Raw genomic sequence first — 12,047 nt, forward strand, 5'->3', positions numbered from 1 at the left:
AGAGCTCGTTCCTCCCTCGCCTCGACATCAATTTGTAGGAAGGTCATCAGATGTTTTACTTGCTGGGACTTGTCTTCTTTAACCGCTGCTGCGTCATCGTGGTTCGACGAAGAAGCCTCCTTCAGCCGCTGCCGGTAGATGATACCAAGGTCAGGTGGTAAGGCCTTCATGATGACGCGTCGCAGAACGGCAGCATACTCATCTGGTGAAACGCCAAGGCCCCCCAGTGCGCTGGCGCGGAGCAAGATCTCGCCTTGGAGATTTAGAAGCTTGTCGAGATCTGTTGAACTGCGAGTGGGTGCTATTGCGAGTAGGTGGTCGAGATGGTAATCGACCAGCATGTCGCGGCCGCCGAACTGGTCAGACAGCACCTTGATGGCGACATCGTAGTTTGCCTCGGCGAGGCGGATACCCTGAATTGCTGTCTTAGCTGACCCGACAGGTACGTCAGCAGATATTTAAGTTTGTCTATCTTCGATAGCAGTCATTGCCGTGAATGCTTGCCTGGTAGCGGTCCCAAAAGCCTTGCCAGTAGCGTCGCTCCCCAGAAAAGCTCGGCATGTGCAGCTGTGCCAGGGCAACGCGGGAGAACGTAGGGAGCCTACATGCAAGCGCTAGGCGAACGACGCCGCGGGCGATACTTCGGGCGCAGCGGAAGGGACAGCTAGGTATGGTGGCGAGGCAAGTTGCGCGATAGCACCAGCAAGAATCGGTGGACGTGGCTCGGTACCGATGCGCACGCTTGTCTTGGTGAAGCTAACCTTTTGTTCATATTCGAAAGCTGTGGTCAGGTCTGCCTCCAGGTCTGCATCCGTGAGCGCATCTTCTATTGCGCGGTGATGGCCCTACGGCCGAAGCCGCGCTTGAAGCGGAGTTGCTTCATTGCGGGAGCGCGAGGGCCAGACGACAGGGCGGGGTTCGGAACTAACTTGTGTATGTAGCAAACAGCGATGTGGATTAAACCCGGAGTCGGACGTCTGACTCGTTTGTCATCTGGTAGCAATTTAGCGAGCAGCGCCCGTAGTCGCTGGGCGTGCTCTGCGCACCTTCTTCTTTATTCGCAACAGGGGCGCTATGACGGAAAGCTATTCCAACCGTTTTCTATTCCATTGCTGTCACTATACTATGTTCAATAGTTCGGTGCAACAGAGCCAATGCTACGCGAACCGCGAGCGCAGATTCTTGCTCAGCGAGATGTAGTGCCACATTTCGGAACCCGTCGGATGACTAAATAGCCTTGATAAAAGGTCTTGGCAGCAGATGTTTACTTGGAAGCTTTGCTGTAGATCGCAGGGCGGTTTATTGCGCGATCTTGGTACGTTCTTTAATAAAATATTGATGCACCGCTTGCTTTGCGGCCGTTAAGCAAATAATGTACGGCCAGAGACGCGCTGAATGAGATGCAAAACAGCAAAGCATGTTTCTTCAAGAAGCCGCAATATTAAAGGGCCTTCGCACACTTAAAGGACTGTCGAATGTTTCTTGGCGCTTTTCAAGGGAACGTTTCTCTGCGAAGCACCCTGCGCCTCTCTTGCTGACCGTGGCGTTGTTGCTTACAAGTTTACGTTTTTGCCCTTAAAGAAAATTAGGTAAATTTCGGTCTGGGTGGCCATCGAACCCAGGCCTCCGTGGTGTGAGACAAGCTCGCTTTCCCGACGCGATTAGGCTCCAGGGTTCTGGTCGACTAAAGGTGTGCCTAGTGCGTGCGTCACTGCACACGTCACACCGCAGCCATCTAGCTGACCTGAACGTGTGGGCTAGTGCGTGCGTCGTTGGGCACCTGACGGCACAGCCAATGGGGAGGAGCTGACGCCACGTCATGACTGTACAAAATAAACAGCGTTAATGTTCAGTTTAATGCCACTTAGCGGCCCTTTCCCTGTGAACCACGAACCTCTCTTCAACGTCTATAATTGATCCAAACGTCAACGTCTTGAGGTGACGTACATATTACGTCTCGAGTACGTACCTTTTTTATTAGGAAATGCATGGATGTCTATAAGATGTACTATCTACATGAATGTTAGACTACCAGATAACGTACTATGGATGTACATAGGATATCATTCAGGCACCATAAAATAATTGGTACACGTAGCACTTGAACCATACCTCCTACGTTTCGAAGGCGTGCAGGATGTATGTATGAATGTATGTATGTATGCACTTACGTGGTGTGTAGTGTTATTGTTATTATTGGGTTATTATTATTATTATTATTATTATTATTATTATTATTATTATTATTATTTAACTCACCCCAAGTTAGGGATATGACATTACCGATAGATTTACCCCGACATTAGGAAGTGCTATGAATGAGTGAGATGTTTGAGTAATTAAGAACTACATTGAAATCTCGGGCAGCAAAAAATATGGAGGTCGCTTAAGCTTCGCCGTTAAGAGTGGAACGCGATAGAGTTATCGGGCCCCGTTAGCATCGCATTTTTCTTTATGACTAGGCTTCACTGCAACACAGAATGTTGGAAATCCAGCTTAAAAGACCAAACTTACACCAATCCCCTTAAAGTGGGCTTCACTTTTAAACAGAAATGGTTTGCTGAGAAGACGTTCTTACAGGGGCAATATAAGTCGTCTTATATTAAAATGTGAAGGCCCTAGGACCTTTTTAATTATTTTAGTAATTGTTTGCTATTGCCCCGATGCGCCCAAGTGTCCAAAACGCATTAGGCAGGCTAAGTCCCAATTTGACCTTGTCGAGGATGCGAGCGACATCTGGATAGTATTTTCGCAAGTAAACTACCCGAGCGCACCACTGTTGGTATGGTAGAAATGCTGGAAAAGAGGTTTGTGTTTGCGTTTCCTCGTAACAGAATTGTTTTCTCGTACATTCAAATTGCAATCCGATGCCACCATGGCTGTAGGCTGTGGTTTTTCTGACGGATTTTACTGTGAGAAATGCAATTTTTTGTTCACTAACACCTTGCGCCACACGGAGGGCCTGCGCGGTCGGGGTGGCTCGGGATCATTTTCTCCGCCACGGACGCCGACGCCAACGCCGCATTTTCTGCGACACGGGGCCCTTAACGCTGTCGTGTTAATAAATATCATTGACCTTCAAGGCTTATCTGCAATCCACTCCACAATGTAAGTATATTCCCCGCGCAGCCTCGTAATATTGCACACGACATTGTCTAAATCTCAATTATATAATTGCTGTGCTATTTTATTTTATTATTTTAATATCTCATGCACTATTTTAATATGGTTGTATTGTTTATTCTGTTGCTTTTGTATTGTTTAAATAATCTCAAGAAGTGACAGTTCCCTGAAATATAAACAATATTACATAATTGCAATCTTTTTGTTTTGACGCGCTATAAATCATTGCGTCCAAAGTTCGCCTTTATCTCTTGCCTACCCCAATTCGATAATTTTTGGTTGGTGCACATGTAGGTATAGCAATCGGTATTAGTATTGTGTTAATTGCTTGTTTCTAAGAAATAACTTTTTCTAGCAAATGAACGTAAAATTTCAAATTTCGCGCCTCAATCCTGAAAATTGTCCTTAACCAAATGGCGCCTACAGTTATCAATGGCCTTTTGTTTATACTTTAAAGATAAAACCTTGTGAACGTTGCGTTTTTGTATAATTATTGTTACATATTATAGCACTTAATATTATAAAATAATAACGTAAATATAGTAGCAATTTTAAAGAGGAATTGGCAAGAAGCAGTCTGGCGCAACGTCTCGGGTTTTCATTCTGCCTGCTTTGGCGGCGTATTCATTGCGTTGTGATTGCATCATTCTTCTAGGAGCCGGAGTGAGCTTGAAGTCGCGTGTTTGCATTAGTTTTTTGAAGTGCTGTTGGGGTTGGGGCTGCGTGATCGTCACTGGCGTCCTCCAGAGTGCCCACCGATCAGAAAGTCGTACGAACCGCAAGCTTTGAACGTCTGTTTATCGCACCATCGAAAGCGGCGGCACAGAAGGCGCGATGTGAGCTCCGGTGGGAACAGCAGCCCTTTGTCTCGTAACGGTAAGTAAACTTTTGTTAGCGTAGCCAGCATGCTTATGTGTATTGATTATGAGCACTATGTTGAGAGATGTTAAGAGCAGAGCACGCCGCGAGGTTGCCGAATTGTTTGAAGCGCTTGGCCAGCCTGTCGAGGCAGGCGACAGGCTGGCCACCGGCAGCTCAGTAAGCGTTCGCGACGGGCTAGCAGTAGCGTGCCCAAAAGTGAACCGCAAGTGAGCTACTCCTCAAGCGAGTATCCTAGCTTCAATGCAGTAAGCGCAACGCCTGTTAGCAGTAGCGCGGCTACAGGCCATTGTTCAGGGCTGGTATTTTGTAGCGATGCCTTTCCGATGCTAATGCCTCTTCGCGCTTGGTCAGTGGTCAGAGCGACGGTCCGCTCACGTTATCAACGGTATCAGCCGTCGTGAGTGGTGGATGATAAGACCAGTAAATAAAGCATAAGGCATCGCTACAAAATACCGGCCCAGATTGGACAGTAAGCAGTTCAGATTGTTCAGATCGTAATGCGGAGGTTTTCAGTGACTCGTGTCTATCCGAAGCCGGTGAGGATTCAGAAGAACGGTTTTCCGATGTATTTAACGCTGACGTGCAGGAAACCGCAGAACGGGCAGGAAGCCAAAGCACTAGCATCTAAAATTTCGCAGCTTCGCTTGCAAAGTGGGCTCTACAATGTAACATTACCCACAGGTCTCTAGAGCACAGGGGTGTTTCCGGAATCTTGCAAAAGATGCTAAAACATTTCTGAAGACCCCCCGTGGGGCTGTCGAGGTATGTGTATGTGTAGCCTTAAACTAGCTTAAATTTCATTGATAAATTTAAAGGAAATTAGAGCACGCTTCCACTTCAAATTTACCTGCTACGTGTTTTGCATCTGCTGTTTGATAATGACAAGAGCATATGTAGGTGGAACGTGGTTGGAGTGGCAGCATGCGTATTTTGCACATTGTATACATCAGAGCATTTGGAGCACCGCCAAAATTTTTTGTGATCTTTTTGTTGGCTGAGTTGTTGAGGTGATAAAATAGTTTTGCTGTGAGGAAGTTCGAGATGTAGTTATTTGCTTACTGTGTCAATAAATAAATATGTTTAATTTGGAATGCTTTTTTTTCATATAATGAAAAAATCTTTATTTAACATAGGTGCCGTCCAGACTGGCCATGAGACCAGCGAGTTTGCTGTAGAAACAGCCATTTGGGAGTGGCTGCGTCACGCTTCTGCCAGGCACAGAACTGCCATTGCCAAGGTAACGTGTTTTTATATGTTTCGCAATGGTTTAAACATATTTCAAATTTGAAACCAGCTATGAAAAGCACTCCTAGGATACGAAAGCAGATTGGAAAAAACGAGCCTTTCTGCATGTTCACTGCAGCAGCAGTGGGGTATTTTTTTCTAACTGAGCAACATAGCATGAGTGAGGCTCACACTCGAGCTCTCCTGTATTGAAGAGGAAGCAACTGTCATACAATTAGGTAGGCAGGTAGGTAGTAAACATCATTGATACAATTGGGTAACAGTAATTTTTTCTAGTTATAACAAAATAACTGTGTGAGCTTCTTAGCAAAACGTACACTTATTATCATTTACACTAGGCACTGTCGAGTGTAGCCGTGCATTTGAAGCACCTATTTACTATATTCTTTCACCGTAAACTTGAAGCGTAGGGAAAAATTTAAAGGGGGCTAAGTATCGTGCAGTAAGCTGGAGAATGGACAAGTTTAGTGTAATGACATAGAAAGATCGCTTCACTATATATTCCAAGGTACGTTATATTTCAGTTTGGCAAGATGACTATAGAAGATTACGTGAAGTGATAAGTTGAAATATTAGCAAGCTGTACGGTGTGGATTCATTTAGAGCAACAATGATGCTAAAAATCATTAGAATAAATATTTGTCTAGCAGTGAACTGAGAGGTACGAGATTTCTGGCTTTGTATTTTCTGCTTTAGATGGAGGTTGTGCACATTTAAACCCTAAAAAAAGAACTCGTAAGCATCGTGGTGTCCTAAATAATATACTGCATAGGTTTTGTGTCAACCAGCCTCCCAAAAACCAAGACTGGTTCTAGATAACCTGTACAGTGCATTATTCACGGTGGTCTGTGGTCCAAGTCACCAAGTGCTCCAGTACTGTGTTAGGTGCTCCGCCGCTGTGCCGAGTGCTCTCCGTTTCTGCAGTATACCAAGTGCCCCTTTGCGTCTCCATTTTACCAAGTGCTCCAATATTGTGAAATGCTTGACCACGTCTGCAATGTGCCATATTAATTTTCAAAGTGTGCTACGAAATGCATGGGCATTCTAGTTAACTTTGCTTCAATGCATAAAACAGCATTTTCCTTTAAAAGTTTACTGGAACGCCCATGCATTTCGTAGGACACTTTGAAAATTAATATCTCAAGACTGGTTCAGTCCTGAGAATTCGTTGCAAGTGCATACGCCTTGCGAACTCAGCGGCTGTAATTCGTAGATTGAGAGATGTGCTGTAAAACAAATAAAAGGTTTATTAGAATAATTATGTTAACTATTCAATTAGGCGTATTTCTTGCGAAAGTAATGGCCGCCTCATCGAGTAGGTTAGATCAAGGATTATAATTGTGCTATGTGCCACAGGCAATTTAAAAAAATTTGTGCAGCTAAATTGAAACACTCGGTGTATGTAAGTACTGATACGATACCACTGACTTGATACCGGATTTTGAACAAAAAAAAAACTACTCTGGCAAGCTACAGACCACCCTGAATAATGCAGTATATATGTTTTCTAGAACCAGTTTTGGTTTTTGGGAGGCTGGTTGATACAAAAGCTATGCAGTATATTATTTAGAACACTACGATACTTACGAGTTCTTTTAGGGTTATGTCTGCAACCTCCATTTAAAGCAAAAAATATAAAGCCAGAAATCTCGTACCTGTAAGTTCACTGCTAGACAAATATTTATCCTAATGATCTTTAGCATCATTGTTGCTCTAAATGAATCCACACCGTACACCTTACTAATATTTAAACTTATCACTTCACATAATCTTCAGCAGTCATCTTGGCAAACTGAAATATAACGTACCTTGGCATATACACCGAAGCGATCTTTCTATGCCATCACACTAAACTCCTCTATTCCACAGCTTACTGCACGATCCTTAGCCCCCTTTAATTTTTCCCTACGCTTCAAGTTTACGTGCAAAGAATATAGTAGAAAATTTATTGAGTGCAAATCTTAGCCTAAAGTATCGATATTTTTGAACACATACGTAATATCTAAAAATGGTATATGATTTTTTTCTCACCACAGCCTGTGTTAAAAGTTATTAGCTCTCGGCATTTTATGTTAAACTCTTTGACCTTGCGTGACCATGCTTTCTGCAGGACTGTGCCACTGAACAGCCCGGATATGTGTGACATGGTTCCCTCGGCCTGTTGTACCTTTACCTATCACCCGCGGCATCTAGCTGCCAGTGTGACCTTGCTTTCTTCAGCGCTGTGCCACTGAATAGCCCGGACATGTCTGACATGGTCTCCTAGGCCTGCTGTACTTTCACCCATCACCCGTGGCGTCTAGATCCAGTGTGCCGAGTTGTCCAAAACTGCCAAGTGCTTTATGATGTCACCAATGTGCCAAATGCTCTAGTACTATTATGTGCTCCGCCACTCTGCCATGCGCTCTCCACTTCTCCAGTATATAAAGTGTCCCATGGCGTCTCCATTTGCGAAGTGCATTACCAAGTCTCCAAGTGCTCCAGTACTGTGTTATGTGCTCCGCTGCTGTGCCGAGTGCTCTCCGTTTATGCAGTATACCAAGTGCCCATTGCGTCTCCGCATTTTACCAAGTGCTCCAATATTGTCAACTGCTTGACCACGTCTGGAATGTGCCATGTACTCCACTGCTGTGCCAAGTGTATACTTTGTAAATGATATACATGTCTTAAGTTCAACCAATACCTCTATTGCATAACTTATCCATACAGTGGGTCTTCACATAGACTTCTAAGTCAGTATGTACACATATTGTAGAGTTGTGTTACTGTTTCTGTAGAGTAGATGTGGGTCAACATGCTTTTTTTTTCTTCATAGAAGGCTACAGTGCGGAACCAACAAAGACAAGGAACACAGACACAGTGCTGACTTTCAACAAGAATCAGCTTTCTGAAAGTCAGTGCTGTGTCTGTTCTTTGTGTGCCTCTCCTGTCTTCGTCGGTTTCGTGCCATGGCCTTCTACGATGTTCAACCAACAAGCCCAACTGGTTACTCTGCTCAAATGTTTTTTCTACCACTCTTGGCACCTTTGTGCTGTTTCCTATATCAAGTGCCCAGCTTGCTGCTGCCATTGATGTCATCATTGCCAAAACAGCTTTCATAAATAACAGCATAAATTTGGACAGCACAATATTATTTTTAAATTTTCATTTCATTCTAATATATAAAGAAGATTGTACTTATTTGTTTATTTCTACTCACATTCTGCAGATATCACAAGGACCATGCATTGCGTTTAATGTTTTACTCCCAGAAGATGTGTGCATCACTCCTGGAAGTTTGTAGTTTGTGTATTTCTAGTCAGGTTTTGTGGATTTTGCTTCGACCAACTTTCTAGTCACATTTCGCAGATTTTACTTGCACATCTATTGATTTTATTGTTTTACTTGCACATGAATTGTCTGCATTTTGACAAGGTCACAAATATATCTGAGAAAATATTGAGCTTTATGCTGCCAGATGTAAGAGTTGCGTGTTCAAAGGAACTCTTGTTAAAGTTCATGCTATTCATCGCTTCGACATTTCAGGTCTCTCTGTTCATCTTAGTATTTTTTTATGCAATATTGTCTTAGCTGCGTTTTGTGTATGGTATAACAAGGATTCCTCAGCGAGAGCTTGTGGTATACTTTGCAAGGGCATGATTTAGGGATTTATTGCTCTGGTTTAGTTCTATATTTTCTAAGCAACAATATCCTAAGATTCTGTATGATATAGGTCTCATTTTTGCTGTTCAACATAGCTTTCATTTTGTTAAACATATCCTGAATAAAAGCTTGAGATACTCTTTGAGGATATACACGTGAGTTTATTTTAGTTGTATTTTTCTATGAAAGATTACTTTATTATGTGTAATGTTTGTTCTAAAATAAAGTTTTGCTGTGGAACCAATGTTTGAAGGCTGGTATCATTTTTCTATCAGGTGAAAAAGACACTACACGATTGCCGCACATGCTGGGGAATGTATAAAATTACATCTTGGGCACGTATTTATAACGTATTTCGGCTCAAAACTAATATCCAAACAATGTAACAAATGTCCAGCAATTACATCCATATAACATCTTTTCGACGTAAAAAAAGAGGACTTTTGACAGTACCACCTACGTAGATTTTACGTAAACTAGATCTATTTGAACCTCTAATAGAGGTATTGAATGTCCAACTGAAATATCTAATGGACATCCAGGCAATGTTTATGGTTTATAGGGTTGAGGTGTGAGAATGTTTTAGCTGAACGCTTGCGGTCCGCTCCGCGCAGACCGGCATATACTAGCAAATACCACACAATCGATCAGCGGGAACGGTATTGCGCTTGGGCACAACTCTTCTACCGGCAGCGGAACGAAGACCGCATCCCTCGCTCCGCTACCATGCCGAATGAGCGGAGCGTGACAGCTTGTCTACTTGGCCTCCTCGTCGTTTTGCAGCCGAGTTGCACCTTTGCGATTGGTAACAGAGCGGTCAGGTCATCGCGGAGTGCAACCAGCTCCGCCAGTACCGAGGTGATGGGTGTATCCAACTCATAAGAACACGTCTGGTTTACACCTGGATAAGACGGGCACACCAAGAAAGTTTGGAGAATTGCCGAATTCAGACCCGGCGTTGAAATAGGCCCATAGAGCTAGTTCCTGGAACTCCGAGCAGGAAGGAACCGGTGCGGTGGTGCTCCTTGAACTTGAGTTTCGATTAGTAACCTGTCGAATGCAACCAAGTAATCCAGGATTGTTGTTAGTCACCTGGCAGTTAGAACGCAGGTGAGAGCTTGCGCGGAAAAGGAACGCGCGGAAAAAAAAACATTCACCAGGAGAACTATAATGCTTTTGCATTCCCACACGTAAGCAGTCTTCAGTGTCTCTGACGAATTTTCTTTCTCCCGTCGGGGAAACGACTAGCCTACATTGTAAGAAAGACAGATGCTTAAAATCGTTAGAACTGCCTAGTTAGGCTAAATCTGACTTAGTACCAGATGTCTCAAACAGGCTGCCCGCAGGTCGCATGGAAACCGCGGAGTTCTGCGATTGGGCACACGTGGTGCGTCCTCTTGTGCTTCAGCGCCACCGCCACTGCGCTGTCGCGCGTTGTCTTACTGACCTGGATGAAGCGGTGGGGCTATCTGTCACATCTAAGGGGAAACTTCGCTCGGGCACACCGCACACGAAGCGACGCATTCATGAAAGCTAAGAAGTCGTCGAGCTGTCATATGCAAAGTGAATTTTTCCTTGTGTTTCTGCATGACATTAAGCTTGAAGGCAGGAACAAAGTCATTACAATTATTGACGACATTCTTGCATTCAAGCCAAAATTGAAGGGGGAGGGGGGGTTCTGTAAAGTCCACCTAGTGGACAGGTCAATTTCGTCTGCTGCTGATGTGCTGACTGACTGAGGGCGCCTGTCTTGTTCTGACGCGTACCTCAGCCCAGCAAATTGGGAACGTCAAGTAAGGCAGAGAACGCTCGACTATTTTGCGGATATAAAGACGCTGGGAAATTCAGATCAGGATTGAATGGATGATTTCCGTGCGTGGCTCAATAACCTCAACCTCAACAGGGAATTTGAAGACCGATTCCATGACATGGCAGGCTTCTCTAAAGAGTGCAATCTTTTTTTAGATGTGTTTGTCAGGCCAAGTAGAAGGGTTACTTCTGAACTACAAATAATATTGATCGAGTTCAGCCGAGGCCAGCACGACGCTCAGGCAAAACATTGATGAAATCGTTGTCGCAAAAATTTATGAGTTTCTGGACGAACGCATAGTCACTGCATTGCGTCAGCACGCAGCGAGAATCGCGAGCATGCCTAGAAGCACACATTTTATTGCGATAGAAATTATATGGTCACTCCAAAGCGGATTTCTGCCCTCGGCGTCGCCGTCGCCGTGAGGTAGCGTATGACGTCAACGGTGATGAAATCGTCGCCGCGCTCCGGACGCTGTATGTGCGAGTGAAAGGGGGCGAGGGACGCGCGCTTTCACGGGGAGCGAACGCACGTCGGGGAGCAAACGCGCGTTCTGCGCCGTGGAGTAGTAGTAGTGATTTTATTGAAGAAAGTGACGCTTATTTCTGCTGCCCAATAGGGAGCACGGCGCAGCGTCAGGGGAAGGGAAAAAGGAGATAAAGATGTTGAAAGCAAGGGAAGAGAAGGAGAAGCAGCAAGAGTCTCATCCGATCATGGAGGAGGCTGGTGATGGAGGCGGTGGCCTGCTAGGGATGAGTGCTTAGCGATGGGCGGAGATTCCGTTTAGTTTCACAAACTCCAAAAGGCTATGGAGAGCTCGGAGGTGGGGAGGCGCCGGGAACAGGAGGTCGCTGGTTGTCGCAGCAGGTAGACCTTGTTGTCTGTAGGCAGTGATGACCCTTGAGCGGTCCTGTGCCAGCGCTGGGCAAGCACAGAGAAGGTGCTCGAGGGTCTAGGGGTCGCCACAACTTTCGCTGGCCGGTGATGTGGAGCGTCCCTTGGCGTGCAGCCGCGCCGCCGTCCAGACACAGCCCGTGCGCAGTCGAAGCAACGTTGCGCGTTCCCTCCTGGTAAGGCCACACTCTGGAAGTGGCCTGGGACCGTTGCCATTTGCCACTCTGGCATCCGGGTGGACGATTGAGAGCAGTTTTTTCAGGCGCTGCCTTGAAAAATCTGAGGAAGCTACTGCTCATGTGAGCGGCACTTCAGGATGGGCGGTTTTTGGCGAGCGCCCGAGCCGCGCGGTCTATTCGCGCGGGTCGCCCATGGGCGGGCTGGTTTCCGCGGGCGCCCGCGCGCGCGCGCAATGCCGGAACGGCGCGGCGGCAGGCCGCCAGGAGGTGCG

General features: G+C 45.4%; 1 protein-coding gene and 1 long non-coding RNA gene across 2 annotated transcripts in view; both read left to right on the forward strand.

The window, feature by feature from the left end:
* Positions 1-3,783: 3,783 nt before the first annotated feature.
* Positions 3,784-9,446, forward strand: LOC119452518 (uncharacterized). Its single transcript, XR_005191988.2, has 3 exons — positions 3,784-3,999; positions 5,139-5,242; positions 7,361-9,446. It is a non-coding gene; the product is annotated as an uncharacterized LOC119452518 (long non-coding RNA).
* Positions 9,447-11,967: 2,521 nt separating this feature from the next.
* Positions 11,968-12,047, forward strand: part of LOC125945739 (uncharacterized) — a 9,254-nt gene continuing 9,174 nt past the window's right edge. The window contains exon 1 of the mRNA XM_049668005.1: positions 11,968-12,042. Within this exon, the coding sequence (XP_049523962.1) occupies positions 11,968-12,042 (75 nt within the window). The remainder of the gene's footprint in view (positions 12,043-12,047) is intronic.

Source organism: Dermacentor silvarum, chromosome 5, assembly GCF_013339745.2.
Source record: "Dermacentor silvarum isolate Dsil-2018 chromosome 5, BIME_Dsil_1.4, whole genome shotgun sequence".
In the NCBI taxonomy this organism is placed as follows: Eukaryota; Metazoa; Arthropoda; class Arachnida; order Ixodida; family Ixodidae; genus Dermacentor; species Dermacentor silvarum.